A 17,062-nucleotide genomic window follows, 5' to 3' on the forward strand; every position below is an offset into this window, starting at 1 on the left:
CCCATCTGCAGCCTTGGGCAAGAGGTTCAGATGCAGTGGAGGGCATCAGCAGCTGCAACACCAACCCCAGTGCAGGATTGGGGCTAAAGCCTGAGCTGAACATCTGTCTGACCCCCCACCTTCATACTCAATTACAAGGTGAGGGGCTTTTTTCCCCATGTTAAATGAGAGAGGAGGGAATCTCATCTTGGAATTGAGTAAATATGGTACTAGCTGCAGGAAACATAGAGAAGGAGGTACTTTCTTTCACACAGGGGATTACTGTAAAGCAAAGAGGTTCTAGGCATAAAACCTGAATCTAACAGACCAGCTGTTGTTTCAGCCTCACTCCACAGAAATCTGGTACACTGTACAATTTAACCAATCCCAATCTGCCCCTCTTACTACTGTCATTAGTTGTGCTATTTAAAAAGTGAAATGCATGGTGTGAGCAAGTGGAACCCCAGTGATTTCATAGAATCTGATCCCTTTCATTATTTTGCCTTGTGGCATGTATCTATTTAAAAAGCTACTAGACTAACCCACTATTTTTGGTTAAAGCAAGGTTATATTTGACTGAACACTGGAAATCAAAAGATACCCCTTGGCTCTCTTGCATGTTTGACAGAAGTGTGAAATATGCCAAGTATGGAAAAGTTACTGAGTTTAAATGCTACCTGTTAAATGTTCTCCAAAGTGTGAATCCATATTTTGTTAGGTAATTACCCTATACTCTTATACTTCCTTTTTAAATTTTATTATAGTGATCTCTATTTTGTATAATTATTTAGAACTGCCTCCCTCCTACGAAGTTCATAAGATCTATTAATTTATGTTGTGTTTGAAAATAATATAGTAAAAATTTTAAATATCTTTGAATACCAGTTTGACATCTCAGTACTGAAGATATTTCTAAACATTGTAGCTGGAAATCACACTGTAGTATGAAACAATCAGCAGAAAAAAACTGTTGTAGCACTGTTATTTCTACTTTGGTAATATTACTATTACCATAATTCATTTGGGATATATACCCGCTTCCCACTAAGTGTTTCTATACTTAACTTTTGTGGGATGGAGATAACTTTGCCAGGTGATGCATCAAAACTAGTATTGCCTGTTTATCCAGTATTACATTAATTCCACGTCCAATTAAGCCTTTTTCTGTGCAGTGATACACCGTCCAAATACTGCATTCTTACAAATAATTAAATAACGATAACAGCAGTGTTCATCAGTCTAACATCTGACAAAAAATGTCTGCAAAATCTAACACTTGAACAAGATACTCCTGAGATGGAAAATAAAGGAGATTCCTTAGTGTCTAGATATTATCATATTTCAAAATAGCATTAGACAAACTATATTTTTGCTATCAAGAAACCAAGTCCTGTCTGTAGAATGCAACAGTGTAGAGCTCAGCCCTTGCTGTAATGATGGGAAAAAGACATAGCTGTTTATTTTGTCTTTTGAAGTTCTCGGCACAATTTAGCATGTTCCAGACCATCAAGGATCAGCTGGAGCAGCGAACACGGATCCTGCAGGCCAACATTCGGTGGCAGCAAGAAGAACTCCAAAAAATACAGGAACAGCTCTGCTTGGTTCAGGATTCCAGTATACAAGTAAGCCAGCCTCTGTGCAGAGCAGAACATTTTCAGATTTTGCAGCTGTGAGAATGGGCAGTTGTAAGTTTATTTTCACAGTCAAAGAATTCTGGGTTTGAGAAAACAGATTCAGTTGGTTTGGGAGTCATTCCAGGTATCTGCCAGTTGCAAAAAGGAAGGAAGAAATGTTAAGAGATCTCAATCTTGGGGTAGGGGAATGAAATGGAAAAGAATCTTCCAGCTTAGAACATCTTTTTAGAGTACCTTATTTACTGTGTCTTCAGATTGGGCAGCTCCAGTAAAAGGAGCCAGTTAAATCATCAGTGCTTTCACCATGCCTCCCCATGTCACTCCCTTTTTACCTGAAGTCTGAGCTACCAGTTCTTGGTATCAAGTCTCTACCCACCTCTGCATTGGCTTACCATCTCTTCTTTCTTACCCTGTATCATACCATATACTTTAACCAACTTTGCCTTTCTCATTTTTTCCCTAAATTTATGCCACCTCTTCAGCTTGGAAGCATATCACAGGTAACATTTACCCAAAGCCCTTTTCTCATCACTTTCACAACACTGGTGAAGTCCACCTGTGAATCCTTCAGTCTGAAAAGACCACATGCTAATTTGTGTTTGTTCTTTACTAAACCAATTTGAACTTTTAGACTCAAGCCTCTTTCATTCTGGGACTCATCTTTTTGACACATTATGCTTCACAAAACATATTACATACAGTGTGCAGGTATACTTATATATAGCCCTTCAAATAAATAATCCAAGTATGAATACAGTACATCTCAAGTAGCCTCAGTGAACAGATCCCCTCACCTTTCAGATTGCTTTTGGAGGTTTTCTAATGGCAGGAAGAATTACCTCTGTCTTCTTGATAATTTAACTAGAAATACTGGGTGAAATCATGTTTGGTTGCTCATGTTACACTTCTGATGAATCCATCCCATTCTGATGATCACATTCATAAGATTATGAGAGCACAAACACCATCACAAAATCTCTGAATATCCAAGTAATATCTGAATAAGGGTGAAATCTTGCCCCTGTTCAAGTCAGTGGAAGTTTTGCCATTGTGGGTCGGTAGTAACAGCAGGTCCCATCCAGGATTTGAGCCCCATTGATCTTGGCACTGTGCAAAACACAGGAAGATAATGTCTGCCATCAGTGTGCCTTTCCCATTACCTCTGCACTGGTTTTGATGAATGAGAGTTGAAAGTATCTCTACAATTAATTGGCCTTTTATTGCAGAATCCTATCAGACATCTGAAAGCTATTATTATTGCTATTGTGAATGTCAAGAGACAGAATTTTCTCCCTTTCTCTTTTTTTAATTGGGCACAAAGCATTACTCTCTCATCATGAGCCAGATCACACAGCATTTTCTTCTCATATATGGGAAACTGGTGCAGTTTCACTTACATTTTTCAGCACATAACATGCTGCCTAACCAGGGCATGGAATAACTGGAGTAGCCCACAAGATTTGCAACCTGGGTCCCACAGAGTTCAAGCCGAAAGACTTAAGAGGCTACCTGAGCACCTGTTATGGCTCCCAATTCTAAACTGTCCAGCCCAACCTTAGTTTGGAGATGCTGAAATGCAGTTCACTTTCATAACGTCCCTTAGTGGACATGTGCTAGACCTGGCTTGTCCAACATATGGCCCATGGGCCGCTATGCGGCCCGCCAAGACGTTTTCTGAGGCCCGAGGTGCTGCGACAGGAAACAAAAGTAAATGCTGTTGTCCCTCCCCCAGCCCCGTAGCAGGTGACCGACAAACACGGACTACGAGGCAGTTGGCTGCCGGGTGATTGCTGATCCTCTCCCTGGGGGGAGCAGGGCCCCTCTCTCAGCTCCCCCGACTGCAGCCATGGAGGCCGGGACGGGTGAGCTCACACCAGGCAGGCGAGGAGGGAGGCAGGCTGCACACACGTGGCCGTGTGTGAAGACCAGGCTCCTCATCCCAGATGGAGCCAGGCAGCGTCCTGAGGCGCTGCTTCTTCTCCTCCTCCTCGCTGCTACTGCTGGAAGCCAACAGCCAGCTGCTTCTCCGCAGCTTCTTCTACCTGGTGCTGTATGCCCAGGTGTCCCAGGGCAAGCCTGCATTATGCTTCTTTCATTCATTGAGAAGTGAGTAGAAGCAAAAGTATTTATTTTAGTCAAGCACTGGGTATTATTTCATCGTTGCTTTTATATTGTTTTTATTTTGGATTTTAAACCACATTTCCAGACCCATTTCATTGTCACGTCCTGCAACTTCATGGGTGTCAAAGGTCACATGACATCACTTCCTGATGTGATACTGCTTCCTGTGAGGTCTTTGAATATGGCTCGCCGGCCCACTGGGTGATAAAAAGTTCATGATCCGGCCCCACATTCAAAAAGGTTGGACACCCCTGTGCTAGACTGAGCCAAGTGGCATATATTTCAGAGCCCCAGAAAGGATTCCAAAGGTTATAAGGGTATTAAACTTCATAGATGTGGGTGCAACCTCTTAATTAAGATGTCCTAGGCCTCTAAATCCTGGAATCTGTAAGGAAAGAGGGGCAGGGGACAGAGGAGTCTGAATAGACCCTCATCACATATTCTCCCCCTTAACATAAGTCCCGTGTCACTGTGAGATATAGAACATTGGGTTAAATGAACCTGAAGTTGAATCCAGTATGGCATTTCTTATGTTCCTATTAAAGTTTTATTTGCCAAGGTATTGCATTGCCTATCTTGCCAGCTCTGAACTTTTTGTTTGGGTTGGCAACAGCTCTGTGGTATGGTGGCAGAACAGAAGTGTGCCACCCTATGCAATGCTGTCCGACATACCTCACTTACTCTTCCCCCCCCCCCTTATTAGCCACAGGAATGAGATAATAAGCAATAATAATTGTGACTGTGACCTCCCTCAGGTTAATTTTGTGTGTTGATGTTCTTCCATTTTTTCAGAAAAATAAAGTACTGTGTCCTTACACAAAGGAACAAAATAGTAGTAACAGGAGTTATAGTAACATGTCAGACCCTTACAACTCCATTTCAAAAAGAAGATATTTATTTTTGCAGCTACAGTTTTGTTCCTACAACCAATTGTGGAGTAAACAGTTGACTTGAGAACAAAATAAACTACCTGCTTTGTAGTGCAGATTTCATATGTCAGGTGGTTAGCTGTCTGAATTCAATTATCTGTGTCTATTATTGATTACAGCTACAAAAGTGGCTAATACATAGAGAAGAATTACCATTAAACAGTTTTCTCTCTCTCTCTAAGGGAAAATAGCTATGTAGAGGACACAGGTATGCCTGTTGTAAGCATGGAGAAACTTTTGTGGATTGGAAGAAAGGGAACGTGTACTACAGTCTCCACTTTCTCCCTTCAGCTGTTTAAGTGGCATTTCTTCTCCATTTTCACTCCTGTCCATGATGAATGGCACAGATAGCTCTGTGAAGAATCCAGCCCTATTTCCATTTCACACAGAGGATTTTTAGAACTGGAGTGCTGAAGTCAGCCAAGAAATACTCTCCCAACTGGAGTGACATTGAGCATAGTATGCTACATTAAGTAACTGTTTCCAAGAGCCCTGTGTGTTGAAAGATGAAACTAGCAGGAGGGCTGTGGTTCTTGAATAAAAGTGTTCAAAAAACCATTAAATCTCTGCTACTGCTTTTACTGACAAATGAAAGTATTAAGAAGAGGAGCAGTAAGTATAATCTCAGATGTCTGAAAGGATGCAGTGTCTGTTCCAGATTTAAAAATAGTCAAGCTAATGACTAGCATATTGGAGGGAAGGCAGAAAGACTGAATCTGACCAGCATGCAAGAATTACAAATGAGAACATCCATACTAACCAATAATTTACAAGCAAGTCTCCATTGGAGGTAAATTAATCTCAGAGTCTTAGTGCTGGGCCTTTCATCTTTACACATTTTACAAAAAGAAATAGTATTGATTGAAGTTGATGGCTTGGTTAAAATCCTCTTTATCCAAAAAAAAGGTAGAGTTGAACAGCAGCAGTAGAAGCTTTCTTACATTGCCTTACAAATGTGATACAACCATGAGCTGGAGAGACTATATCTAGGAGTCAGAGGGCAGATGTATCTTCATGTCCACTCATTCTTTGGCTACTACCCTGAGAATGCATCTGAGCTTGCCAATTAAGAAAAATTTGCAAGATATTTTGCTGACCTCACACTCCACAAGAACAGTCATGAGACATGTCATTAATTTAATGTTAATTTATTAACATTGGGTTGTTAATTTATTTGCTTGGATTAGCTCAGACTAGGAACAAGGGGTTTCTTTGTGGGGCTTTAGTAGCTATTTACAGCTGTGGTATTACAGTACTGAAGAGGAAATCAGACTCGACTATCAAATAAAATGCTTTCTGAAAACAGGACTACTAAGTGTTGTACAAACTAGAGGTTATGTTCTTGTAGAACTGTCCACTGAGTTCATTCATCCAATGCTCCTTTTGTATTTATAAGCCATTATTCTTCTGGTCCCCTCAGGTGCACGAGTCAGATAGTGCTAGTTGTACTGGTCTGACGCTCATTTTTCTAGCTCTTTTGTGTTTAGATACAACGTATGTACCCAAATGCAAGATGACTTCGAGTTTAAGATGACCCCTGCCCCCAGAATTAGATTCTATACATGGAAAATTATGAATTTCTCATACTTCTCCATATAAAGAATCTAATTATTGGATTCATCCTTCCCTTACTGCTGCAGCAGGGAAAGCAGCAACAGAAGGGCAAGCAGTGGGGAGGCAAGTGGCAGGGGGCAGGCAGCCTGACCCTGGACTCTTCTCCCCCTGCATCTTGTCTCCATGCCATTTGCTGCCCCTGTCAACCCCGTGCTTACCCCCCACCCCTCACTTTGTCTCCCCTGCACATACATACTTCTCCCTCCTAGCTCCTCCTGCCTGCTTGCCCCACAACCTTTGCTTGCCCCCCAACTGCCGCACACTGCACTCAGGTGGTTCTGTGCTGAGTCCCTGGCTCATCAGGGAGCAGTGCAGGATCCAGTGCACAGTCAGAGAGTGGCAGGGGAATCATTGCAGAGCCAGGGAACAGTGAGGTAAATCAGCCCAGAGCCAAAGAGCAGCAAGACCCAGAACTGATTCTTTTATCGCTCTAGCTGCACTCTGGGTCCTGCTGCTCTCTGGCTCCATGCTGATTCCCTAGCTGCTTTCTGGCTCCCTGCTGAGTCAGGGAGCCGTGAGAGAATCAGCCCAAGTCAGAGAGCAGCAAGACCCAGCATGCAGCTAGAGAGTGGTAGGGGAATCAGCACTAGATCTCAGGCTGCTCCATCTCCAGGGCTCCCTGGCTCAGCAGGGAGCTTGAGAGCAACAAGGGAATCAGTCCTGAGCCAGCACTCCCTGCAGGTACTGCAAGATAAGATGAGGCTTCATCTTTTCCGGGATGAATCAGGAAAAAATGTCTTGGAATCAAAAAAATACAATAATAATGCTGCTTGAGCTAGTGTTATACTATACAACAGTGTACACCTCTAGGGCAGGCTATCAAGGTGTGTCTGCACTGTGCTGGGCAGTGCTCAGAAGTGTCATCATGAAAACAAGCCCTACCCTCTTGCTCCTGCTCTCCACATGCTTTGTGCTAAAAAAGTGCATTGGAGATATTATTTGTTGAGGACTCTTAGGCCCCTGCCACATGTTACGCTTAAGATGTCATTAACCAGTTAATCACATCTTAAGTTGGGACCCAGTTACATGTTCAGTCAATTAATGGTGTGATACAACAAGGAATAAGCTACAGAGTTATTCCACAAAAAATGGTTCCTATCACACCAGTAATTGAACATGTAGTCTAGTGTGCTCCTGTGGCTGAGAGCCCCATCAGCTGATCAGAGCTCCCAGCGGCAGGGGAGCATGAGCCTGCAGTTGATACAGGCTCCCAGCTGCAGGGGTGCACCGTGCACCCCTGAGGCTGAGAAACCTAGGTCAGCTGATCCTGGCTCCCAAGGGTGTACCCACAGCTGGGAGCCCCATCAGCTGTGGGAGCTTGTTACCTGCTGGTGCAGGGGGAGCCCAGGAGCCTATCAGCAATAAGGGCAATGGGATCTGATACACAATAGCACAGTCACGCCTCCTGCCATACGTGTGTGACATGGCAGGAAGCACAATTGTGTGGATCATGCATGAGATCCCATTGCATCTTTACCTGCACTTCTGGAGGGGTCCTTAGGCCCAGGTATGCTTAAAAAGTGTGAGGGTGGGGCATGTTACTATAGTTGCCCTCCTGAGCACTGTCCAACACAGTGCAGATGTGCCCACAGTGTTTTGCCCTGAGGTTGTCAAAGAAATACTTTTATAGACAGCCCACCACCAGGCATTCTTAAGACAGCCCAAATAGGTCCCTCTCTTCTCTGCCCCTTTTTTGTTGGAGATGGTTCTGCCGACTGTCAGATCTCTTCTTCTTATTCTTGTAGTCCATTTTACTGAAAATAAATTGTATATTGATGTCTTTTGAAAGCTGTTCAGTTTGCATTGGATGTGCTTACTATTGTTCCAGCATTCTGCTCCATATAGGGAGGATGCTTATGATGCTGCTTCTAAATATCTTAAGTTTGGTGTTCCTGCTAATCATGCTAGACTTCCATACCTTATAGAGAGGTTTTTTTTAAATATTTGCTTTACAGAGTTTGAACCTTACATCACATGCAGTCACCACCGTCATGACTAATGCAGATAAGTAAATGTATTAGCCATTTTTAAGGCTTCACCTTCCAAATAGATAAAATCATTAGGTAAATTAATTTTCGTAATGACCATCTTTGATTTATTAATAATAAGACCTTTTTGCCTGGCAGAATTTGCAAGACCATCTGTCTTTCTGATGACTAATGGCTACAAATTCAATGAAGTGTTATGAAAAAGAAAACACTGAGCTAGACTCAGACCTGCCATTACCACTCATAGCTTCATTACTTGATCCTCCCATTTATTACACACTTTGTTAAGATAGTGTAATCCTACAGGGGAAAAAAATACCACTAGCATTATTCCTTTCAGAGCCATCAGCATTTCTAGTCAGTGCTTCTTGTTTTTTAATACATGGGTTTTATAATTTGACTCTACCTCTGGGCTGCAGCTTGGTATGCATAGGCAGCCAGGGAATGGATCTTTTTTATCCCCAATAGAGAAATATCCAAATAGTTCTGAACTTTTAAACATGTTTTAGTGTTTAAAAAATAGCTAAATATGTGCAGATATGGTGGGCAAAAACATTATTACACAGAGGAGAGACAGTTTATCATGTCCAGTGGGTTGCAGAAGTCTGTCCCAAAAAAATGATAGAAGACTTAATTATTCAGGGATTTGTTAATATAACAGTAAGCCTTACAAGCTTTGTATATTACTAAGCATACTGCAGAGATGGTGGGACCCATAAGGTTAAATACTATTTGTGATCCTAACCTCAGTTTAATCATGGCACCCTCTGTGTAAGCAAATGGTGTTACACAGCATAAAACTGGTGTAAAATCAGAATCTAACTCAAGACAGGGAACAGGTTTCCCATAGAGGTTGTAGGCTCTCCATCTTTGGAGGTTTTTAAGATCTGGGTAAACTAAGGCTTGGCTGGGATGATCTAGTTAGGGATGGTCCTGCTTTTGAGCAGGGGGTTGGACTAGATGACCTTCCAAGGTCCCTTCCAACCCTCATTTTCTATTATTCTATAAAGACTGCCTTCAGCTACCTGGTGAGTACAACTGCATAGCCTGTAGTGTGGCATCTTGCTCTATGAATTGGATTTTAAACACTAAAAAGACTGGTAGCATTAATAATGTATTGTTCAAAAATATTGAGTGTTTTCTTTGTATCATTATAACAGAGTGACATAGCTTACAGAGAAAGACCTCCCAGAAATGAAAGAAACTGTAATACAATAATTGATCTTAAATCATTCATGGAAGCATTAAGTAGAGGGTCTGTTAGATTTCCTGCATGGTGTTAAGTGCTTCTCATGTCATAGCCAGGAAGAACAGGTGATGGTTATCTGCCTGGAAGTTAAATCACAGTAGAATGATAAGTACAATGCAATGCTGGGAGTTGGTTCCTGGCTGTGACACAGTTAAAAAGAATCAGGGAGAGAATCATATAGGGTGCTGAACCATGAGGAACAAATTTTAATGCAGCTTTAGCCAAGGAGCAAAAGGAGATGTATGACGTTACTCTCCCATCCCTAGCACTTGCTCCTTTGTGCACTTTGAACTGCTGCTGTCTGTGTAGAGACGGAACTTCAGCTTTCAGGACACATTTCATAAACCATAAATACACTTGAAAAATAGAACATAGAGCCTGCACAAAATTTTTTATCTTACAAAGGGCATATAGTTCCCAATTAACTTTTGCAGAATAGTAATTAATTCAGAAATGGATCTCTGCTATAGAATGTGATGTCTTAAGAATATATATAAAGTTTGGGGGAAAAAAAAACATTTTTTTCTTTTTTCTCCAGATGTTCTTACAGCAGCCAACAGTAACCCTGAGCTTTAGCAATGCACAGCAGCCAGATCCTCAGCAGTTACAGCCAAGGTCAGGGGTCATCTCTCAGCAGCAGCTTCTCCCCAGTCCTCAACTTCAAGGGCAAATGACATCTTCTCAAACAGCAAGCCAGCAAATCTTAAGAGAGGGGAGTGTGATATCAAGCCAGGTAAACATTTTATTTGAATGAAATGCAGGTAGCACGAATGTACTAAGTCACTACTGAATGATCACATAAAAAACCACGTCATTGCTATAAATAAAATGTGGGTCCCTTTTCATCTCTCTTCTTGAACAAAGGCTTCTTCCCACAGGTTTTCAACATTAAGAACTTTCTTTCTTTCTTTTTGTAAAGATCTAAACCAGAACATTATGCAGCCAGATGTTTCATTTTTAGAACAGAATTGAGCATGTGTTAGGAACTGTAAATTACTTGTTTTTCTTTAATTGTTCATGAAAGATGTCAGACTGGGAGCCTGGACAGCAGTCCATCTTTCCCAACACCCTCTCAAAAATGTGCCTCAGCACTGTCCTTGAGAATAGTTTGCTTTGTGTGCCCATTCAGTTCTGGCCACAGGTTGCCAACACAGCTGATATATTTCTAGTAGTGTTGGTGTATCAATAGTATGTGGGACTTGCACAAAAGAAACTGAACTGAGATCTCCACTTCACAAATGTAACTGACTCCAGCACAGGGAAGTAAAGTTCAGCTCTAAGTATTAACAGTTGAAGGCAGTGAAGCTGCGACTGTGCTCAGCACAGATTTGTTTTCCTTTTCGCAGATTTTTTTGGAGTATTTCCATTTTTCCTATTTCAACATAACTCAGCACACTTCCCTTTATAACATTCAGCCCTGATTCTTGCTAGCCTGATCTTGCAGTTCAGTGAACAACATACTTACAGCCTTATGTTCAGACCAGTCACCCTTTTAAAGTAAAATGTTACTGTGTATTGTAAGTAGTTTTAAAAAATCAATTTACACGTAATAAGGTTTATCACAATTTCTGATTTTTTGTGACAAGGGTGAATCTCTTCTAACTGCCTTTCTGGTTCCTTAGAGTCATCTTTACCTCCAAAACTGCTCCACAGAATTAAAGGGCATGCTTTGTTTTCATAATACATTGACTTCAGAGTCAAGTACTCTGCAGGCAAGTAAAATAAAAAGGGTGCAATGCTGTACAAGAAAGGTATAATGGATTACAAAATATTAGTGTGTCTAGCAACTGTCTCCCACATGTACAGACACACCCAAGATTTAATCATTAAGGTGATACTTTTCTTACAAGATAAGACTATATTTTTAAGTTTTTCTCTAAAAACTGGTCATAGGTTACCACCTGTTTTCTTGCCCATTTTCCCTTTGCTTCCTGTCATTTTCTTATGCAATTACATTCAGACCATGGTCTGTCCCTAGATGTCCAAAAACAGTTATCACAATTGGTGTTTAGATTTACATTTTAAAAGTTCATTAAAATTCTTTTCTAGGGTCAGAAATCAATTCGAAGTGCGCAGATGGGACAAAGTAGCAGTCATTCATCCAGTGGCTTAGCTTCACAATTCAGCACGTCTGCATTGCTCTCACAGACTGTGAACATGGCTCCACCTGCTGCTGTAGCCCAGGATAGCAGTCCGTGTCATGCCAGTCCAGATTTCAGCCATGACCGACAACTAAGGTAAATGCTTTTTAACTAACTGAATGATTTTGTCTTGAAGCCAGAGCTGTGCATTTGCACCTGGGCAACACAGCAAATCAGGATTTGGAGCACTAAGGCAATGGGAAGTGAGAGGTACTTTCATTATGACTTATATAAACCAAAGTTTTATGAAAAAAAAGCAGATTAAACAAACCAGTAGGCCATTTAGGCCTAGCCCATGACTTAGGGTGTTTGTTCATGCTGTGAAGTGAGGGTGAGTAGTAATAAAAATCCCTTCCTTCCCAAAATGTATTTTAGGCACAGCCCTGAGCAAAGGGTAGGATGCCCCGGGAGTAGTAGCTCCAGCAGGCTGTGTGCCACTGAGACATGGAGGGGTAGGTTGTAGCCATGTTGGTCTAAGGACATAGGCGGACAGGGTTCCTTGGGTAAATCCGATATCTTTTATTAGACCAGCTCAAATACTTGCAAAGAAGAATGTTTCCAACTATTTGAGTTGGTCTAACAAAAGATACCGGATTTACCCAAAGAAGCTTGTCTGCCTCTAACACAGAGCGTCATAATCTACTGGTAGTACAGAACAGTAGAAATCATTCCTTTCCCTTGGCAAGAGAGAAGAAAGGATGGCATTGTGCCATCCTTTGAGGGGTGTCTTTGAGGCACCCAGCCTGCTAGGCTACTTCTAGGCAGAGCATCTTTTACCCTACCCCTTGCTTGGGCTTTATCTAAAGGTACAGTCCAGGCACAAGAATTTCATTTTCTAAGCAATTACTTCTGACAGTCCCAGACATGCAAATGATTAATTTTGAATTTAGCATACATGATCCAATTGCCTGATGTGCCTGTCTGGCCTGTATATGGGATACCTAGCAGTATGCTTTACACTTGTGCTAAGATATCTTCTATTTCCCAACTTGGATGATTGATCAAGGACAACACTCTGACATGTATCAGAATATCAGTGTCAGAGTTTGTAGGGTTCATGATAAATTTCCCCAGATCTCAGGAGACATTTAGAATATGTGGAAGCCATGCTAGACACAGCTCTATTCAAAGCCTTCCCCAGAGCAGGAGCCTAACATTACCAGGCTGGCAGAAAGTATACTACTGATAAACAAGAGCAAGGAGTTAACAGCTTGAATTTTGGTGTGAATGAGGTTACTCCTGTAACTCTATTCGTGTGATGTATCTCCATATGAATGCAAGCAACATGGGGGGCATCTTGAATCCTGTGTGGTTAATAGACAATTACTTAGTCTCTTTGGGGTGATGTCAGTACTGGTGCAGTATGAAGATAGGAGTGGACTTCTGTTTGTCTCTGGGAAAAGGCATAGTAATCTCAGGTGAGATCAGCCTGGGATCAGGAGCACATGTATGGAACATGGGTAGGAGCTCCTGAGTTTTTAGCTTGTGTTGAGCATGAAAGTGTAGGCTAAAATCAGTGGCCCCAGGGAATGCAGATCCAGAAAGTGACTCCAAGTCTTCTGACTTGTGACTTGTTCCCCACCCTCAAAACCATTTGTCCTTCAGTATATGACATTTGTTCATTGTTTTGTTAGAGTAATATCATTTCTCCTCTTTTCCATGTGCAAGACTGCTGCTCAGTCAACCTATTCAACCAATGATGCCTGGTTCCTGTAATGCAAGACATTCTTCAGATGTCAGTGCAGCTGGTTCCCAGGCTAAGTATGTTACTGAAAAATAAAGCACCATAGTGATTTTGAGGGGAGCTGACCTTTAAGTTAGAAATCTACTAGTGTTAGTAAACATCAGTAGTGTGCACATACCTTTTTGTCCTGTGACGTGCCGGAGATCTGCTGCTTGCAGTTGTATAAGCGGCGAAATGCACATCAGTGCACAGAAAATGGCGGCAGTGAGCTTTTGAACTAAAGTACCTCTGAGGTGTTTTAGTTCAAAAGCCAACTGCCACCATTTTCTCAGCGCTGGCATGCATTTCACCATTTATACAACTGCAAGCGTTGCAGCACCAGGCACTTTTCAAACCACCCAGGGCTGCAGTGCGCACACGTAAAAATGCTGTTAGTGTGTTGATGCTGACTCTCAATGCCAACCTTGCTGTACTGGGCCAGTTCACTATTTAAAATTGCTACTATGAGAAGTAGGATGTGCCAGTGGGGTTTAGACAAATGATGAAAAAAGACCCTTTTTTATTTCTCTCTCACACTTACATCAGTGATGTTCCTGATCCACCAAAGCTTAGTGAGAAAGAAAACACATTAAGCATTTGACCTCTGTTTCAGTGCTGACCTACTGGAAATTGAGGGCTCGATCTCTCACTCTAATGCAGTGATTCTCAGTTTAGAGTGTCATGGCACCCTGGTTTCTATGAAATCCTTTTCAACGTGCTGCAGGCTTCTGCATAAGATTAGCACTGTCGAGTATGCAAACACACATGATTCACAAAATAAACCCAGATATTTCAAATAGGAATCTATAGCATCAAAACGATTCTGCGTGGTTGTGGTCTTGCTGAGTTCTCTGCAGCAGAACAATTGCTTTATTACTTACTTTTCTGTAGTCAGTGAGTGAAAGCTGAGCGGTGGCATTTTCCAAGAGGTGCCTCGAATCGAATGAGGTTGAGAACCACTGCTCTAGTATGACACCAGCGTAACTCTGGGTGCAGACAGGAGTGACAATTTTTGCCTGATATGGACACAGAAAGCTGCCTGTTGCCGTGACCAAACACAAACATACGACTGCAGACAGCTTAAAAAATGACAGATCAGGCGAAAATCTGAACCCTCATTGCATAAAGGGTCAGATTAAGACATTTCAAAACAGAGCATCTTCTGTAACTTCTGTCTGTGTTGCCTGCCAACCTTGAGCTGTTTTCAGAATGGAAGTGGGGAAAGAGAGCGGAGGGAGTTCAGTCTGAGGTTTTTTTCAGAACCTGCTGGAGGGTGGGGTGGGTGAGTTGGCCCCAAAAAGAAAAAGTGTTGTTAATATTGAATCTAGCATACATGATCCAGTTGCCAGGTTGGGGCAGGGGGCAGGCATTAATTCACCTGCCCCACCCTCCAGCACCGGAACCAGCTCTGTCTGCTTCCTTTCCCCCCTCCCTTTCTTAAACAGAGACATGCTGGGAGGGAGCAGGGACCATTGCTAGGGGAAACCAGCTGCAGGCAGGTAGTCATTAGCTAGATTCCTCTCCCTTCTGGAACCAACAGTGAACTTCTGTTTGATCCAGGGGATCATTGCAACTCAGAATGTTTCCTACAAATCATTCTCAATTACAGTGGGGAGCTGCACTTCTGTCTGCACCCTCTATTGACCTCAGTAATCTCATTAGGTTTTAGAAGATAAGCAAAGTTAGGCTTGGTTAGTAACAGCTCTCTTGTCCTTTTGCAACAAGCCTTCAGAAAGAGTAGGGCACAGGAGTACCTCCCAGGAGCAGACTGGGAACAGAGTTGTGACACTTGAGTCACAGTCTTGTTTCTAACCCTTCCCTTCTCCTCTGGACCATTCCTGTTATCTTGCTTTAAGGGAGTGGTGCTCAAACTTCCTGCCCCCATGGCATGGGGTTAGTGCACTGACCAGATCCCATGTGAGGTTGCCACATGGGGTTATACTGGTCAGTCCAGTATACTGCCTGGCCCTGTGTGCCAGATGTAGCTTCTTGTTAGCCTGACCCCATGGCTGGTCTGACTCTGTGTACTGACATGGATCCAGCTGTGTGCTGGCACAACCTTGCATGCCCAATCAGGCCATAGAGTGACCCTGAGTGCCAGCTTAGCAATGTGCTGGTGCTGGTGCAGGACCAGCACAGGACCACGTTATCTGGCCCACAAGGCTCCACTCAGGTCCAGAAATTTGACAATAGGGAAGCAGCAGTTAACACTGCTACCACTATCCAGCTGCCAAATTTCCAGATCATTGGGAGCCCCATGGGCTGGGTGATATGTCTCCATGGGCTGGATCTGACATGTGGACCAGAGATTGAGAACTGGTGCTTTAAGATGACCCCAGTAGGATTGGAGATGCCTATGAAAAACCAAGGAACTGCAAGGATTTAAGTAGATGCTTCATTATATGGCATTCTAACCTCTGTTTCAGTCATTAGCCAGTGCACCCGCAAGGTGTGGTAGGGAACAGACACATTGTCTTTTAAGTGAAACTGAGGTCCTAGTCATTAAAGGTCCCAGGGGGCTTTATTGAGGGTAAGGATGATCCTGTATCCTGACAGAACATCTTTCTTAGCAATTTAACTGAAAGCTGTTTATTCTTCACTTCTTCTATTTAGATACTCTCAAAACCAACAAATGTTTCAAAATCTGGAAGTACAGACTTCCAGCAGTGGCTCGCCAATAGTATTGATGGGACAAGCGGTATTACACCAAGGGTTCTCTGCAACACAGCCTTCTCAGCCATCCTCTCTGCAACCTATGCAACTCCAACATCAACAGCATCAGCAGCAACGCTACCTTCAGGTAGGGTGAAATAAAAGAGATAATACGCAAAGTATACAAATGCAACAGTACTGTGAAAAGTAGTAAGGAATACAGCATTTTTAGAAGGTAGAACAAATGGGACCACCCCATTGTCTTTCACACAAGTATTAGGGAAATGGATTCAGCACTTATAAGCCTTTCAAATATATCAGTGTAGCAGCTAGCGCTATCGGAGTATGTTAAAAAATATTCTACAGCATTAACCCAAAGTGTATTGAAAGGGCATTTAGTGTCAGAAAACTGCACTCATACATATTAGTCTCCCATTGATTCTATAAATATTTCTTAGCTTACATGTCAAAAGATTGTTTTTCTAACTGCCAGTACCTTCCACGTAGAATCAGAAATGAACATTCAGGTTTTCTTTTTTTCACTCTTGTACGCTATCATGTCCTGCAACAAAGTTTCTGAAGTTGGAATTTGGATAGCAATGTAGTTGTTGAGACTCTGCCCAAAATAGAATTTAGCTACCAAAGTGCTACTCTACTAACAGGAATAAGCCAATACACTTGTGCCAATACAGTTAGAAAATATATACTTGCAAGAAGTAGATATGCCACATAGGAATATATTGTTTTTATATATGCATGTTCTCACCATAATGTTAAGTACAAAGGTACTATGCTTGAAAAGGCAGAGTTTAGTTATTAGTTTCATCAGTTTGGTTATCCCCATAGAGTTTTAAGATTTGAAAAGGCTTTAAATAAATACAGCTGTTACTCTCAGGTCCAACTCCCACAGATGTCTTAAGAGGTGTCAGAATTTTTTGTATAATGGTAAAGTGCATGGGGAAAAAAAGAGCCAAAATGGAGCTTGTAAGCCAAATTCTACACTTAACTCAGATCTTCAATGTCCACTGAGTG

General features: G+C 42.1%; 1 protein-coding gene across 3 annotated transcripts in view; it reads left to right on the forward strand.

Annotated features, from left to right (window-relative positions):
* NPAS2 (neuronal PAS domain protein 2) overlaps positions 1-17,062 on the forward strand; it is a 165,877-nt gene that overhangs the window by 145,668 nt on the left and 3,147 nt on the right. For 2 of the 3 annotated variants that reach the window (XM_059721006.1, XM_014600315.3), the window contains 5 exons: positions 1,455-1,601; positions 10,053-10,247; positions 11,564-11,751; positions 13,324-13,416; positions 15,992-16,178. In XM_059721006.1, coding sequence (XP_059576989.1) covers positions 1,455-1,601; positions 10,053-10,247; positions 11,564-11,751; positions 13,324-13,416; positions 15,992-16,178 — 810 coding nt within the window. Of the gene's footprint in view, positions 1-1,454; positions 1,602-4,845; positions 5,281-10,052; positions 10,248-11,563; positions 11,752-13,323; positions 13,417-15,991; positions 16,179-17,062 lie in introns of those variants that run through there. The other variant, XM_059721007.1, reaches the window with a different exon arrangement.

This window comes from Alligator mississippiensis, chromosome 1 (assembly GCF_030867095.1).
Source record: "Alligator mississippiensis isolate rAllMis1 chromosome 1, rAllMis1, whole genome shotgun sequence".
Lineage (NCBI taxonomy): Eukaryota > Metazoa > Chordata > Crocodylia > Alligatoridae > Alligator > Alligator mississippiensis.